The 18,002-nt window shown below is 38.0% G+C and overlaps 1 protein-coding gene across 2 annotated transcripts in view; it reads left to right on the top strand.

Annotated features, from left to right (window-relative positions):
- The window catches only part of TBC1D4 (TBC1 domain family member 4), a 78,189-nt gene that overhangs the window by 20,564 nt on the left and 39,623 nt on the right, over window positions 1–18,002 (top strand). For both annotated transcript variants that reach the window (XM_030813491.1, XM_030813492.1), the window contains exons 5-9: window positions 142–233; window positions 494–604; window positions 4,689–4,808; window positions 13,886–13,960; window positions 15,307–15,533. In XM_030813491.1, coding sequence (XP_030669351.1) covers window positions 142–233; window positions 494–604; window positions 4,689–4,808; window positions 13,886–13,960; window positions 15,307–15,533 — 625 coding nt within the window. The remainder of the gene's footprint in view (window positions 1–141; window positions 234–493; window positions 605–4,688; window positions 4,809–13,885; window positions 13,961–15,306; window positions 15,534–18,002) is intronic.

Raw genomic sequence — 18,002 nt, 5'->3', positions numbered from 1 at the left:
TTCTCGTGGGCAGGAACACGTCTCCTTAAGAAGATTTAAGTTCAGAGCCTGCTTGGGAAGAGGTTAAGTGTAATACATTCTCTGCCCCTGGATCTCTGCTGCTAGACTCTGTTTAATACCTTCCCTCATCATTTTCCTTAGGTCTCTACCCACCAAGAGCCAAGCTGGTAATACAGAGGCATCTCTCATCACTGACAGATAATGAGCAAGCTGACATCTTTGAAAGAGTTCAGGTAACATTATTTGTAGGTCTCATAAATAAGACATAAGGAATGAGAATTGGATCCTGTTTTTATGCGTTCCTGTTTTCATTCTGCTGCCTAGAGTTAAAGATGCATGACCTAGAATACTATTGGATAGAATAGAATGCCATTTTACTTTTGCTTCTGAGCGAAGTTAAAACTCTTAGCTTTATTTACGTTTGTCTGCCAGACAGAATAAAAGGAGAGAAGCGGTGTTGCCATAGTGTTCTTTTGGTTTGTCTGTTGAACAGAAAATGAAGCCAGTCAGTGACCAGGAAGAAAATGAACTTGTGATTTTACACCTGAGGCAGCTGTGTGAAGCCAAGCAGAAGACACACGTGCACATCGGGGAAGGCCCTTCGGTGAGAAGATATTTGCTACTTCACCTACTTTTGTTGTTGTTTATGGATTTTGTTAATTCTTCCCTTTATACTCTCAGGTTCTGTAGGGCTAAAGTCCTATCAGAGTTTCCTGCACTACCACCCCCGCCCCCGCTCCCCTGCCCAGCATTTTAATAGTTTTATAGGGTTTTTTTTTTTTTTTTAAAGACGGAGTTTCACACTTGTTGCCCAGGCTGGAGTGCAATGGCACGATCTTGGCTCACCGCAACCTCCGCCTCCCAGGTTCAAGCGATTCTCCTGCCTCAGCTTTCCGGGTAGCTGGGACTACAGGCATGCGCCACCACATCTGGCTAATTTTGTATTTTTAGTAGAGACGGGGTTTCTCCATGTTAGTCAGGCTGGTCTCGAACTCCCAACTTCAGGTGATCCCCCTGCCTCGGCCTCCCAAAGTGCTGGGATTACAGGCATGAGCCACTGCACCCGGCCGTTTTATAGGGAATTTGAGCAGGCACTGACACATTGAGCTAAACTAATGATGGTCTTAAAACGTAAAAGAATTTGTGGGTTTTGGTTAGAAAAAGCATTAATAGTACATGTTTGTGATTTAGAATGAACATACATTATTTTTAGTTATATTAATCTATTATTTTATTTCTAATTCATATGAACATTTTATTTCATCGAAACTGGAGATAGCCCAAATGGTGAAACAGTAGTAATATCATGTAAGTGGTACCCTAGCTGCAAACTGAGGGATGGTATTTTTGTGCATGTGGTTTAGAATTTATCCTCTGCTGCATACAGAAGAAGCAGGACCACCAGCCATAACATCAAAGGGGATTATGAAATATTTACTCTTGATAACACTAATTCAGGTTATATCTTTATTTCACTATATTCAGAACAAATCACATATTGTTAGTACACAGTTCTTCATTTAGTCACAGAACAAGCATTTCTTGAGAACCTTCTATGAATTAAACTATGTGATGGAAAAGGGTGACAAAAAAACCTGATGAATGAATCATGTCCTCTCCAGAGAACAGCTCAAATATTTGAAAGGGGAATGCAAACAGATCAATAGATACATAGAATAAAGTCAATAAGTGGCTTTAAAAAAGAATCTGTAGTGAGCACAAAAGTAGCTGTGTCTTTGCTTTGGAGCTGGAGTGGAGAGTAAGAGAAGAGGAGATTCAAGAGGAAGGACATTTTGAGGGAGCTGGAATTTTAGGAGAGATAAACTTTGCTGTCAGAACAGTTGAGGAACTGTACTTTTTGGGCTGGGTGTGGTGGCTCACGCCTGTAATCCCACTTGGGGAGGCTGAGGCTGGTGAATCATGAGGTCGGGAGTTTAGAGTCTGGCCAACATAGTGAAACCCCGTCTCTACTAAAAATACAAAAAAAATTAGCTGGTGTGGTGGTGTGCGCCTGTAATTCCAGCTACTCAGGAGGCTGAGGCAGGAGAAGCACGTGAACCTGGGAGGTGGAGGTTGCAGTGAGCCGAGATCATGCCATTGCACTCCTCAGGCGACAGTGAGAATCCATCTCAAAAAAAAAAAAGAACATTGAGCATAAAGTTATGTAGTGGTGTGCCCAAACTTACTCAATGCAGGCACTGGAATAACGTGCTGATTTTGAGGTTGTGCTTGGGGATTGGTGGGGGAAACAAGGCTGGGATGATAGGCAGAATGAGATGAGGAAGGGCCTTAAGTTACTGGCAGGCCTGACTTTGTCATGGAAGGATTTCAAGTAAGGGAGTGAGAAGATCAGATTTGCACCACAAAGAGAAAATTCTGCTGTTCTTCTGATGGTAGATTTATTTGTTGGGGAGGTTGCTGGGTGAGGGGGTTAGGACTAAGTCATATTCTCCAGTTGGGAGAATGTTTTAATGGAATATGTGATAAGTGATTTAATTATTGCACAAATCTTTATCGAGTACAGACTGTGTACTAGGAAACAGTGATGAATAATGGAGACCCTTTCCTGCCATCTAACTGTTTAGGGGGAGAAACCAACATGAAACCAAATACATTAAAATATGATATGATTGGTATAATGATGTATGCACAAGCTAGAGGTAGCATTGGTACATAAATAGCTTGAATAATTCTGTCTTGAAGCATTTATTTGACTCAGAGAGGCTGAGCTAGAGCCCTAGAGAAGTGAGGAATAAACTGAATGAAGAGCTGTTTAGGTGGCATAATCATTAGGACTTAGTGACGGACTGGAAGAATCTGTAAAGGAAGGGAGAGGGAGTTGCTGTGAACAACGTCAGCGTTTCCCGTGTGGGGAAATTTGATGAAATAGAGCCAGGAAATACAGAAAGCAGACAAGAGTGGGGCAGGGGATGAGAATAAAAAATAAGAGTTCAATTTGGAAATATGTTTGAGATTCAATTAGAAAAATGGATTTGGTGCCCATAGAGGAATTTGAGGTAATGAGTATGGAAGTTGAAATGTTTGGTGCCTATAGAGGAATTTAAGTATAAATATGGAAGACATGAGCTTTGCCGTGGACCTGAAGTTAAAGGAGGATGTACACGAGATGTGCATTTCTTTGTGATGGAGAAATCACAAAGAAATGATCATATAGGAGGAGATTTTAACAATATTTTAATGTTTTCTTGCTCACAGCTAAGTTTCTGCCTCCATTATGCTCTCCTTTCCTTCATTTCCTTCCATTTATTCAACTGATGTTTACTGAGCAGTTACTACGTGTCAGATATTTGCTAAGTGCCCATACAGTTTTTCTATTTTTGTCACATTTGTTTATCTGGAAGCCTTAGAATAATGAGTGATCCCAGTGCTTTATACACACCCTGAGCCCCGTCCAGCCCACATCTATACCCATTGTTTTTTCTCCTCTCCTTTCCTTTCTTGGTGGGGCCTTTCTTGCATCTGTAACTTCTTAACTGATTTGATGGAGCTGGTTCTAGTGTAGGCCCATATTTCCTCCTACACAGACTGTGCAGAAGCCTCGAGTTCAGTTTGATGTTTCAGTCTGATATTCCTGTCTTTTAGAGGTGTTTTTGAACACTTCTTTTTGATAACTGTCCCTAAAACGTTACATTCACAGGGATTTCCCTCAGCTTATAAATTTGGATTACTAATCTTCCTATTCATCTGGCACTTAAGAACATTCAAGGTTTTACTTTTCAGCCTGACTTTCTCATGTTACCTTCTGCTGCTCCCTTCTATTAGGCAGATGCAGAAGTAATTGCAGTTTTTGCCATTAAAAGTAATGGCAAGTAATATTTTAACTAAATACATGCACTGATTTTCTCTCCCTTAAGCAATCCACCCTTTAGGATTTTGCCAACAACTATCCCCAGTTCTGGGGAAGTCTTCATCCCTTTCTTCCTGCCTGTCTGAATCGTGTGTATTCTTTTCTTCCTGTTTAGACCCGCAGCCAATCTTCGTGCTTTCGTATTTGTTACTTACACGTGCTTTGTGTTGCTGTTCCCTCCCCAAGCAAATCATAAGGTTTCTCACTTGAAAGTTATTTGCTACTAAGGACCATGTGATATACACAGTAGCTGCTTACTTCAATGGATAAAATACATAGAGAACCTAATATAGTGGACACATCATAGATTCTCACCCAGTTTGGTTCTATACTTGTGATCTAAGACATAAATGACCCACTCACAAATGAAAGTGGAATTATAACAGAGGCATTACCAGAATCCAGTTTTGTTTGGAAAATGCTTTGTTCTTTGGAACTTGTGTTCTGTGTTTTCCTTGGTAATTTGGATATAAAATATCCATCTTGGAAAGGGATGGTTATAGATGTTAATCAGAGTAGCAGCAGTAAAAATTGACATCTCAAATATAATTTTTGCTAAATGCAGTAGGAGTGTATTCATGGAAAGGAAAGGCATGAAGGAAATATTTTACATCTGTCTTTTTATTACATACAATATGAAAAATTAAACCCCTTTCCTTATAATCATTGTGTTCACAGTGTGAGACCTAATTATTACTTACTAATAGAGCTGCTGAAGAATTCTTGTGTTTTTTAATAGCTTAGTCTTAAGCCTATAATTAAAGTTTCATTTAACCTTGAATATTTCCAAACTAAAATGTATCTGTTTTTCTTTTTTTAGACTATTTCAAATAGTACAATCCCAGAAAATGCAACAAGCAGTGGAAGGTTCAAACTTGACATTCTGAAAAATAAAGCTAAGAGATCCTTAACTAGCTCCCTGGAAAATATCTTCTCAAGGGTAAGATTGCACCAATGGTCTTTCAAGTGTGCATATCTGTGTTTTCTAACAGTTTAGCTTCAGTCTCAACAGGCTCACAGATTTCCTTAAAAACAAAAACAAAAACAAAAAAACCTAAGATAACTTTTAAAAATTAGTTAACAAAATGATCTTTTTTCTTTTTTTTTTTTTTGTTTTTTTGAGATGGAGTTTCACTCTTGTCACCCAGATTGGAGTGCAGTGGTGAGATCTCAGCTCACTGCAACCTCTGCCTCCTGCGTTCAAGCGATTCTCCTGCCTCAGCCTCTTCAGTAGTGGAGATTTCCTGCCTCAGACTCTCGAGTAGCAGAGATTACAGGTGCACACCACCATGTCTGGCTAATTTTTGTATTTTTAGTAGAGACGGGTTTTCACCATGTTGGTCAGGCTGTTCTCAAACTCCTGACCTCAAGTGATCCACCTGCCTTGGCCTCCCAAAGTGCTGGCATTACAGGTGTGAGCCACCATCCATGCCCAGCTCAAAATGATCTTTCTTTTTTTTTTTCTTTGAGACAGAGTCTTGCTCTGTCACCATGCTGGAGTTCAGTGGTGCGATCTCAGCTCACTGCAATCTCTGTCTCTCGGGTTTAAGTGATTCTTCTGCCTCAGCCTCCTGAGTAGCTGGGACTACAGGCGCGCACCACCACGCCCGGCTAATTTTTGTATTTTTCGTAGAGACAGGGTTTCACCATGTGGGCCAGGATGGTCTCGATCTCTTGACCTTGTGATCTACACACCTCGGCCTCCCAAAGTGCTGGGATTACAGGCGTAGGCCACCGTGCCTGGTCCAAAATGATCTTTCAAAATAAGTTTCCTTCTCAGATCGAGATTTATTCTGGGGCCTTTATTTGAATTTGAGCAATAGAGATTTAGTAGGAGAAATATATATGTATAGAAAAGGGGAAATAGAATATTGATGCTCAATACTATAAGAACTTTAAAAATCATTTCCCATAGAAAGTTATAAAGAAATTCTTCTTTTGCCCATTGTATTATTTCATTTTCGCATTGCTATAAAGAAATACCTGAAACTGGGTAATTTGTAAAGAAAAGAGGTTTCATTGACTCCTGGTTCTGCAGGTTATACAGGAAGCATAGCAGCTTCTGCTTCTGGAGAGGCCTCAGGAAGCTTACAATCATGGCGGAAGGCAAAGGGGGAGTGAGACATCTCACATGATGGGAGCAGGAACGAGAGAGAGAATGAGGAGGTGCTGCATACTTTTAAACAACCAGATCTCATGAAAACTCACTATCATGAGAACAGCACCAAGGGGATGATGCTAAACCATTCCTAAGAAATCCATCCCCGTGATCCAGTCACCTCCCACCAGGCCGACCTCCAACACTGGAAATTACAATCTGACATGAGATTTGGGCAGGGACACAGATCCAAACCATATCACCGATTCTTAGGAACTTAGAGGAAGTGCTGAAAAAAGTATAAGTTAATGGAAATTTATATATTTCATTTAGTAAGTGTATACATTCCATTTTAAAATAAGCAAAATGGTTCCCCTTCATTTTCCTCTTCCTGAACGATTCTGCCTTAGAGCTATTAGTTGAGGTCAAGCTATGTGGGTGTTCTGGGCTGTGGCATGGGTGACCCACTGTGGCTCAGAGCAGAGAGACTGTCCATATGGGGTGTGGAATGTGGGGATGGCCTGATGCAGGGTGTGGGAGCCTCTTGCAGTGAGGAGGGAATCTGCAGAGAAGGGGAACCTGGTTTGGGAGGTTGTAGGAGGCAGCATACTGGCAGAGGGAAGGCCCAGTGTGGGTGTCAGAGCCACAGTGGAGGGGAGCGAGCATTCACAGGGATGGGTGCCTCAGCAGGCTGAGGATGTGCATGTGTTGTGGCAGCCCCAGCATGGAGTGGCACAGCCTGGGTGGGATGAGGACAGTGTCTATGCAGTGGCCATTGTGGAGATGGGTTATATACACACAGGGACTGATGAAGTAAGTAAATGTCTTAAGGATAGTGGGATCCAGGGAGGAAGAAATTACTAATATGAAAAGGGTAGAAATTAGAATGAACCCTGTGTTGGATTCAACTTGGAGGTATCACACCACAGAACTTACTCATGTAACCAAATAACACCTGTTCCTGCCTGGCCAACATGGTAAAACCCCGTCTCTACTAAAAATACAAAAAAATGAGCCGGGCGTGGTGTTGCGTGCCTATAATCCCAGCTAGTCAGGAGGCTGAGGCACGAGAATCACTTGAACCCAGGAGGCAGGGGTTGCAGTGAGCTGAGATCATGCCACTGCACTCCAGCCTGGGAGACAGAGTGAGACCCTGTCTAAACAAACAAACAAACAAACAAACAAAAAAACCACCTGTTCCCCAATAACCTATGGAAATAAAAAAATTACAAAAATAAAACTTGGAGGTATCAATATAAAATCATGATTTTTATATACATGTAAATATAGACATATATATACAATCATATAGAAATATATGTAAATAAAAATGTAAATATAAACATAAGTATATATGTATATGTTCCTACTAGACAGAACCAAGATTCTGAGAAACATGGCTAATTTCAGTACTGCAGGAAAAGTATAAGATGAGCCCAGAACATCTTGGTGTTCTAGATAGTAGGAAAATATTTGAAGAAAAATGGTGATGTGTCATAAAGACATAAAAACCTTGAAAGGGCTCTCCCCCTGAGACAATATGAGCATTGACATAAATGATAGCAACAGATAATCTAACCTGTTGCATAAAATAGGCAACTATTTCTGATACCAAAAATAAATGAATATATTGAAAGTTCGATCATAAAGAAGATATTTGCTGTATGTAATTAATATTTATTAATTACTAATGGGAAAATAACTTTACAATGGAGAAGGCTGGCAGGCACCACCAAGTGATCAAATTGAACATCATCAGCAGTGGGACAAATTGCGGCCCTGTGTCACCTGATATAAAGAAATAGAACTGCTTCTGTGGTATTCCTGTCAAGTAGGCAGTGCCTGAATCTAATCAAGGGGAAATGTCAACAAACCCAAATTGAGGTGGAGTCTACAAAATAACAAGCCTGTTATCTTCAAGGAAGTCAAAAACAGGTTGAGGAATAACTCCAGACTGAAGGACCCTAAAGAAACACAAAAACTAAGTGGAATGGGAGATTGTGAATCGGATCCTTTTGCCCTGAAAGCCATTATTGGGACAACCAATGCAATTGGAGTGAAGTCTGAAGATTCAATAGTATTACCGTGTCAGTATCAGTATCCTGGTTTTGAAAGTTGTATTTTAGTTATATTGGAGAATGTCCTTTTTTATACAAAATACACAGTAAAGTATTTCAGGGTGGTGGAGCTTTATATTGGCAACTTACGTGAAAATGGTTGTGGGGGAAAAAAAATTTTGTACTGTAGTTATAACTTGCCTCTGCATTTGAGATGGCTTCAAAATGAAAAAAGAGAAACAAAGTGATCGTTTTAAACCTGCTTATCACACATACCTCACAAAGCCCACCCAGGGTGTTTTTTTAAAATTTATTTTTTCTGCTTACTGTTTTCGTGTGTTAATAAATAGCTCAGGTTATTAATGGATCAGAAGTACTGCCATTGTACGATCATCAATAAGGGCTCTTTTCTGCACCCTGCACACTGCCTGTGAAAACCAAGTAGTAAGACTGGTTGGCTGGTAGGTGTTTTAACTCTTATGAACAAAGTTTCAAAATGAACCCTTGATGACTTTTTAAAGTCTCTTGGCCTTTATGTTAATACACAAAGAAAAATTTCACCTTCAGTGTATAAGTGTGATCTCTCAGTGCCTTTAAAGAGGCAAATGAGTGATAAAAATTCTTAGACTTCGAGAGGAACTTTGAATTAACCATTGAACTCTATTTGCAAATGCGTATTGTTTTTAAAAACATTATTTCCACCTGTTTAACCTTACTAGCATTATAAGAATATGTTTAGTTAAATAGTTGGATACATTTTGATTTTTTCCATGCTTGTGCAACAGAGCATTAGGACACAGTAACTTCTGATATCCGGTGTTCCTAGTTTCGTTTCTTTGTTATGGCTCAAAATACTTTTCTAGTTATTTCTCTTAATGATAGAGATCCTTCTAACTTTAACAGAAGCCCTGCAGCAAGCATGATCAATTGTGAATGCCATTATTTTATCAGTGGAAAACTGAATCTCAGAAAAGAGCATCTAGGAGATTTGTCAGAAGTATGCCAACGCAAATTTCATAAAATACGCCTTTTTCCTTCAAAATTTATAAATTAGTAAAATCCTGGTCCTCACCCCAGACCTACTTAATCAGAAACTCTGGGGGTGGGGTCCAGTAATTTGGGTTTCAACAAGCCCTCCAGGTGAGGCTGATGCAATTACACTTACTTAAGGCACGTGTAATTCTTAAAGCACCAGCATCAGAAACAGCATCAGCTACCTGAATTGAACACAGTGTTTAGTGAAAATTTTAGCAGAAAAGACCATTTAAGTAGGTGTCAGGGTAGCTGAATGCAATCCCTGGCCCTGGCCGATTTTGTATTTATGATCTTGGATAAATTATTTGCCTTTTCTAAGCCATAGTTTTCCCATTCGTGAAATGGACATATTAATACCCACTTGCCTCACGTAGTAATTGTGAGGATTAAATGTTAGTATGTTAGGGAAATATCACATCATAGATAGGAGGTGGTATATTCAGTGGTAAGCTCAAAACCTCTGTCATTTACAAAATGGCAAAGGGTATTTAGGGTGTTACTTTATCTCCATTTAGTACCTTGGCATCCTGCATAATACTTGCAGTGCCAACTTTGAAGTCTTTTTTGCATGCCTTCAATTGCTGTAATGACATTTTCAGCAAGGGCACAGCCAATCTGTTTTGATCAAGGTGGATACTGTAGCTTTTGTTTCCCAGAGTGATGCCAAATGACATAAATTTTCTGACCTAAGAAGGTCTTGCTTGTACCGTGTGCAACAGAACGCACTTTTTGGGCAGGTTGGCAGCTCCCCGTGTTGTGTTAAAGGTTACATAGCAAAAGGGGTTTTGTGTACTTCTAAAACTTGTCTTTTTTTTTCCTGCTGAGTTGTATAGTAGAAAATTCACACTCCAGTTTCGGAGTTTAGCTCATAATTGCTGCCATTTTTAAACGTCAAAATATTTTATTTAGCTAACTATAGTTGTTTATGAAATAGGATCCATTTTTTAAATGCCAAGAAGCTCAGCTCATTAACCACTAAAAAGCGAGTCCAAGGGAAAGGGCCTGACACATGAATTAGCAAATCACAATGTGGTAAAACAGAAAAAGCTGTCTGTTCAAAGGTGAAAATCAGAATCATGTAATGGCTATCTGTTGCTTTTTTTTTTTTTTTCAGTTGTTTTCCAAAACAGAAATATTTACTAATATAAATTTTATTTTATTTTTTTGAGATAGAGTCTTGCTCTGTCACCCAGGCTGGACTGCAGTGGTGTGATCATAGCTCACTGCAGCCTCGAACTCCTGGGCTCAATCTTCCCGCCTCAGCCTCCCAAGTAGCTAGGACCACGGGCACATACCACCAAGCCTGGCTAATTTTATTTTTATTTTTTTGTACAAACAGGGTCTTACCGTGTTGCCCAGGCTGATCTCGAACTCCTGGGGTCAAGCAATCCTCCCATCTCAGCTTCCTAAAGTGCTAGGATTACAGGCATGAGCCACCGTGCCAAGCCACTATCTACTAATATAAAGTGCAAGTTATTTTGGAAATAGTACTCATTTTCTACCTTCTTCAGAGTAATAGCCATTGCCTTTACCTGTTGAAATGTGTGAAGTGGTAGAGTATAATTTTAAAGTAACTTTGTTTTTCTTTGTGCACAAAAAAAGCTTATGTGGGTGAAACACCACTATGAGTAAAATAGGAGATTTCAGTTGTTTTTCTAATAATAGGAATGGTTTGATACCCATCTGACTACTTTGTCTGTTATGACCAAATAACCTGTCTGAGGTAACCAGGCAGGTGGGCATATAAGTAGCGCTAGAAATAACAGAAAACAATCTCATCTTTACTATATTTTCATCTTGGCTACACACACTAACTAATAATTTGTTAGCCACAAATAGAGTTTTTATTATTGGAAGGATGCCAATTATAACATAGAACTGAGGAACTGAAAAGAATTTGATGAGGTTCTAGGACATTTACAAAATTCCATGTAACCTGTGTAGGCTAATTAGCTTTATTTGTAATTCTCTTTTTCACAGAGCTTTAGTTTAGGGATGTAGTAGTAACAGCTCAGGAGCTTCACTTTAAAATTGTGCTTCCTGTGTCGAAATTGCTGCCCTTTCTTTTAACTAGCTGTGTAAACTTGGGCAATGTACTCTATCAGAACTTCAGTCTCTGTATCTGTGAAGACGGGCTAAATAACCATACTTACCTCACAATTGGTATGAGGATTAAGTGAGCTAATGCAGTGTAAAATGCTTAACATAGTATATGGCACATGATAAGCATTCAACAATATTAGGTGCAGCTATTAATTTTATTATTGTTTTAGTTATTATATAGTAAGCCATTGGAGATAAAGCTGTAATATATGCAGATAAGAATAAATATTGCTTTATGAAACAAGATAGGATGTCATAAATAAAACATAGTCATCTGAAAAGAAGAAAGAACTGTTTAAACTTTCTGATAGTAGATGTAAAAAGAAAAATTCAAGAGAAGGCTAGGAAACTGGAGTTGAAAAAAGCCTTTCAGAAAATGGAGCAAAATTCAAAGAAATGGAAAATAGGAGAACAAGGTAAAAAGTTAAAGGATCAGTCCAGAACCAAACAGTAGGAGTTCCAGTAAGAAAAAAAGGCATGCAAGGAAATTTTTAAAGAAATAATTTAAAAAATTTCTCAGAGCTAAAGAGCATGAGTTTCCAGATTTAGTGAACTCAGAAAGTGCACAACAGAGTGACTGTGTAAAAGTCATGCTAAGGCACGTCGTGAAATTTCACAATGCCAAAGGGCAAACTTAGATTCTGTTCCAAAGAGAAGCAGCAGGTCAGACACACAGGCTCTAGAATCACAATGGCTTTAGACTTCTGAACCAAAGGACATTTGAACAATGCTAAGATATTTGGAAGCAAAATTTCTAACTACTACAATATATGATATCCAGCCAAACTATTAGTGAAATACAAGCATAGACTGATGACGTTTATGGATATGTACATGTTTTAAAAAATTTAGTTCCCACTCTGTCTTTCTCAGAAAGCACCTGGAGAATGTGCCTCAACCAAATGAGGAATTCAACTAAAAAAGGAGAAGGCATGGGACCAAGGAAGCAGAATTCCAACAGAGGAGAGGATCAAAGGAAATTTCTAGGTTGATAGTGAAGGAAAAGGATCCTGGGAAGCTTTGTAGAGCAAGCCTACATTGTAACACGTCTAGATTGGGGCAGAAACACAGAGGTCTCCATAATGGTAGCTTAAAAAAAAAAAAAGAAAGGGGAGAGAGAAAGAGAGAAAGAGAGAGAGGAGAAAAGAGAGGAGAGGGGAGGGGAGGGGAGGGTAATTGATGGTTTATGTGGTGATGTTTGACCATATTGTGAACTGTAGGAGAGTTTTGTAATATATTCGTGTTTGCTCAAGTAGTCACTAACTCCATGAAAAACAAAATATACAAGATATGAGGTGTAATCAGACATAACCATAGTAAAATATGTAGCTCAGCTGCAAACAATACTTACAGTCCTAATAATCTAAGAACAAACTACTGATTTAACCAAAATTCATGATGTAACTATACTGAAGGAAGAGGGGAAGAAAGGTGTGTGTGTAGTGGAACTGGGTATATAATGAAGTAAGAATATTAAATTTCATCTTCCAGAGTTAGGAAGTCAATAAATAGTTTCTAAAATGGAAAGCTTAAGGAACAGTAGGATAAGCTGAGTACCAGAAATATCAATATAAATAATTTCAAGGTTTGCTTCTGGGGAGTGGGATTCAGAGTGCAAGAGAGCAGGTTGATGACCACCACTTTTCATTATAAACTTGATAGCACAGTTTCACTTTTGAAACTTTGTGCTGATATTACTTTGATTAAAAATTAAAATGAAATGCAACCCCGTCTTACCCCCGACCCCCAAATAAACCTAAGAATGTTTGCAGACAGAGTGGAAGCCTGGAAGGTACTATGCAAATGTTATGCATTGTTAAAAAATTTCGCAGGCTCACTGTCACATGGATCTGACTGGTGTTTCCACACATTCTTTTTTAGAACTTCGCCACATGCTCTAGAGTTGTGTGGAACTCCTCAGTCTGTGTTTTGTCTTTTAAGACCTTGTAGATGATGAGGTTCCCAACCTGACTTGTATCCTCTTTCCTTCTATAGTTGGCCTCAGTTTCTTCCTATTTAAAGTGAGGGGGGAACAGACAGAATGATCTCTTAGGTTCTTAGGTCTCTTAGATCTTAGGTGATCTCTTAGATCTCTTTCTGAGATCATTTATCAAATCCACACCAAAGGACTATGTGAAAAAAAATCGATAACCAATTCACCAAGATTGAAGCAGACTGACATCTAGTCTTCCAGAATTAAATGATTTCTTCAAATAGTTTGGCATTATAGAATAATGAATGATGCAAAACCTATAAATTTTAGAATGTAGTTTTCTTTTCCATGTGGTTTTTAACTGATGTTTATTATAATCCTATAACATGAATTATGATGTTTTGATCTAGGTTGTATGTATTAAGTCATTTTCTGCATAGCTTTTTTGGTTTGTTTTGCTGTATCTTCCATATTTGAATCTGAGACAGAGTTAATGGGGCCCTCACTGAACTTATGGATGAATAATGTGTAATCCTGTAACCAAACTAACTTCAAAAAGCTTGGTCCGAGTATCTAGTTATCTAAGGGCTGATTTAGAAATAATGGAAATAGATCAGGAATAGTTCTTTTTACCGTGCTGTAATGACTATTAATAAAGCCAACAAATTTAAGTGAACCACAAAAGGATCAATTTAATGCTAACATTAAGAGACCACCTGCAACTACCTTTTATAGTTTTGAAGTAAAATTTTAAATCACACGAAGCACTTAATTTTATTCTTTTCACTCAGGGAGCTAACAGAATGAGAGGTCGGCTGGGAAGTGTGGACAGTTTTGAACGGTCCAACAGTCTTGCTTCAGAGAAGGTATCTAACTAGAGCTTGTTTATACTAATTGCAACTTAACAAAGTCAGCACCAATGTGGTAATATGCATGCTCCATTTTTTATTATGAATGCTTTATAGCTTTTTAAAAAATAAATATTTGAGACTTTATTATTTTCAGTAAGATTCTAGGCATTAGCATGTAGCTCCTTATTCCCTTACAGGCTAACTGTGCTCTGTTAGGCTTTTTATTGTTTGGAGATAGTATGCTTTGGACAACAGTATTTGAGCAACTATTGATCCAATGCCTTATAAAAAATGAGCCATATATTACTAATTATATACTTGTACATTGATTTTATTTGTTCCCTTCCCATGATATTTTCCCCCCTCATTTTTTTAAAATCATTTTAGCTGCAACACTGGAATCTTCTTTATCTCATTGACAACTCTCAGTAGGTTGGGTTTCCTGTTTCCTATGCCGTGCAGTATGTCACCTGAGGCACATGCAGCCTATTTTTTAAAATGGAAATATATTAAAATATTTCTGTTAAACTTTCTGTTGATGGAAGTGGGGACTTAGTCCAGCTATGAGTCTATTATCGCTAACCCATGTTTATCAAGCTAAATATTTCTACAGTGGTGCCTGTTCTGGAAAGTTTTAACAGCATACCTGTCTAAACTGAAAGATTTATGATTTCTACCCATGCAATAGGAGATGCATTCCAGCATAGCTCGGTTTTCATTCATTTCCTGTTTTTCATGTGTTTTAAAAGAAATTTACCTCAGGGAACATGTAATTGAATAGAAACATCCATGGTGAGGGAAGATACTTAACAGACTTTATTTTCCGGAAGGCTTTGCCATGAGACTTGGACACTTAGGCATTGTAATACTGTTTTGGCAGTACAGGAAGCATGCAATTGATATGTCACGGAAGCCAGGAGATACGGAAACACAGACTCCACCCTCTTTTGGTCATGATCTTTTTTTCATCTCTCTGGCAACAGTGAGAGAAGTACAGTAGCTCTAGCATTTCATCGCAAAGTGTCAGGGGAGAGAATAGCTTTCACTTTTTTTGTCATCCCTCTCACTTTTTTGTCATCCCTCTCACTTTCTGGCCTGTCTTTACGGATGCTGTCTTACAGCTGCTTATCCAAAGATAAGTGGGTTGTGGTGATACTGATTACAGCTGCTTATCAGAAGATAATGGGTTGTAGTGATACTGATTAGCCTAAGGCATAAATTGAGTAAAAGGGGGAGAAAAACCAGTTTTGTCATGACTCAGGAGGAAGATGAGGCACACTGTCACTTTCAAGCTCTGTGTTTTGGCAGGTCTGCCATGACCCACGTGGGAAATAAAGAGCTCCCTTCTGCTTGTGTTTCAGGACTACTCACCAGGGGATTCTCCACCAGGGACACCGCCAGCATCCCCATTGTCCTCAGCTTGGCAAACGTTTCCCGAAGAGGATTCTGACTCCCCGCAGTTTCGAAGACGGGCACACACGTTCAGCCACCCACCTTCAAGCACAAAGAGAAAGCTGAATTTGCAGGATGGGAGGGCTCAGGGTGTGCGTTCTCCTCTGCTGAGGCAGAGTTCCAGTGAACAGTGCAGGTGAGTCTGACCCTCTCCAGAATGAGACCTAGATTCTCAAGGCACACAGTTTTGATTACTCTGGAGTCAAGGTGGATTGTGAATTTATGCTGTAGCCGACTTTTAGTTTTGAGAAACACCATAAAAACAAATTAAGTTACCTCATTTACTAGGCGAAACAGGCAAGGTTAAGACATACCCAAAAAGAAGAGTGAATTCGTTTGGCTGGAAACTCTTTTTTTTTTTCCTTTCAGAAAAATAGAGAAAAACAAGATAACCATGCAATTGTTTTGTCTGAAAACCTGCTGATAACACGTTACTCAGTGTCTTGATGATGATTCTAGAGAAACAAAGTCAGCAGATTTGAAAATAACATAGCAGCAGAACTTCCTGTTAGCTTACAATAAAATACCAGGGTTTTAAAAGTCACCTAAGTTACTTTCATACATGAGATAATATTTGGCTATATTTTGTTACATAATAAATTAAAGCTAAATACGAAAATTGTTATAAATTGTATCTAGAATAAGGTGATATCTATAAAGAAGAGTATATATACCATAATTGACAGGCAGTGTCCACTTAGAAAAGATCTTACACAGTATTTAAAACATAATTTAACAAAAAGTTGTTTGATATTTGGTGCGAAACAGTAAAGAGGATAAACTTGGAATGATATTCTTCTTCCTGTGTAACACAGATCAAATTTATATCTTAGAACTCATTTTGTTTCTCTTCTTTACCTATGAATTTGTTACAGAAAATAGGGTTAAGTAAAGATGCTCGTTGGAGAGAAAAAAAAACACAACTCGATGTAAAAGGAAAAGGCTAATTTTTATATCATGTGTTACAAAATTTGCCAGCATTTCTTTTAAGGATACCGTTTTATTTTCATTGTTGTTTTCTGAATGATTCAAAATTTAAAAATGAGATATTTTATGATACAAAAATAAAGTTAACAGAATTCATTATTCTCAGATTTTTTTGCTGTGTATGTAAAGGATATTAAGTAGTCATATGTATATCAAGATAGTTAAGTCATCACTTCATATATATTTACTTAAGGTAATAGGCCTCTTTTTTTTCCAGGAAAAATTATTTTCAATAATTAAAGATATCAATCATTTTAGACTATAAATATCTCGATCCTTCCCTCTATTTTCCACATTTTATAAGGTATAAGTTCAAACAATTTCTATCACTATAAAAAGATGCTCTCTGTGTCATTGTGAAAGCTTGCTGTGCAAAGAATCTTGTAGATTTTGGGCTTTCGATTAAACCATAGTGGCACAATTCCACTGTCTTCAGGAAAGAACACGGACATTAATGTTTGTTAAGCCAAAGGCATTATGATAACTTCCAACAACCAAACATGTTGTTCTTAAATATTTAGAAGGGTTTATATCTTTAAAATAGTCAAAGTCTTTGAACTAGTGATAATCAGTCTTTCCTTCTGGAACTTGTTTCCTGTAATTATTTGTGCTTTCCTACTTTTTTCCCTTGAAGTGTCTTTTGCATGTGAAAACAAATACTTTTTGTCCTCAAGTTGTTAAGAAATTTTTAGAGACAAACACAGATGCTTAGACATACTGTATAGATAAGGAATTCAAATTGTGAAGGAATGAAATTAGGTCATAGTTATCTAAATAGAGAACTGCATGCTTCTTTTTTTTTCCATGTAAGATCCAGCCCTGAGCCTTGAAAGGAAAGATTAAATTAATAGCAAGAACCTGTTTATATGCTTTTTCATAGTGAATGAAGATTTTGCCAAAATATAAATTAAGACAAATTTGCTGTATTTTCTGTACTCAGCACTCTTTCGTCAGTTCGACGCATGTACAAGGAGAGTAATTCTTCCTCCAGTCTTCCAAGTCTTCACACTTCCTTCTCTGCCCCTTCCTTCACTGCCCCCTCTTTCCTGAAAAGCTTTTACCAGAATTCAGGTAGACTGTCCCCACAGTATGAAAATGAAATCAGGTGAGATCAGTGTCCTCTGTTTGCAAAGCAAAATTTTCTGCAGTGATATACTGATATGTTACTAAAAAGTGGTTGATTAATTTTGGAGTGACATTTATGCATCCCTGTGTTGTGCTTGTTCTAATCTGTTTCTAATATATTGGTTTCAATCCCAATTAATTTTATTAAGAAAACTTTTTCAACCAGTAGTTTCAAAGCTTTTTGATGATGTGATATCTTTTTGAATTATGCTTGTTGTATTGTTTGTGTGTTTCTTTTTCTCAAACTCCAGAGTCTAAGCTTTGTATTGTTAGCACAACTGATGCTAACATATACTAAGTGAACCTTCCCTGATCGTGCCTTTTTTTTTCCTTGGCCTTTCTAGACATATTTAATGGAATCCAAAAGAAGCCACTGATTGACACAACTGTGCTAAACTGACAGATGCAATAATGTCTTTATTTTTAAGTATATAGAACATTTCCTAGGCATTTCTTTGATTTTTCAATGACAGACTTTTCCGGATCTCAATAT

The sequence above is a fragment of the Nomascus leucogenys genome, chromosome 5 (genome assembly GCF_006542625.1).
Source record: "Nomascus leucogenys isolate Asia chromosome 5, Asia_NLE_v1, whole genome shotgun sequence".
Classification (NCBI taxonomy): Eukaryota; Metazoa; Chordata; class Mammalia; order Primates; family Hylobatidae; genus Nomascus; species Nomascus leucogenys.
Note: the sequence above shows the minus strand (reverse complement) of the source record. Positions and strands in the feature narration are given on the sequence as shown.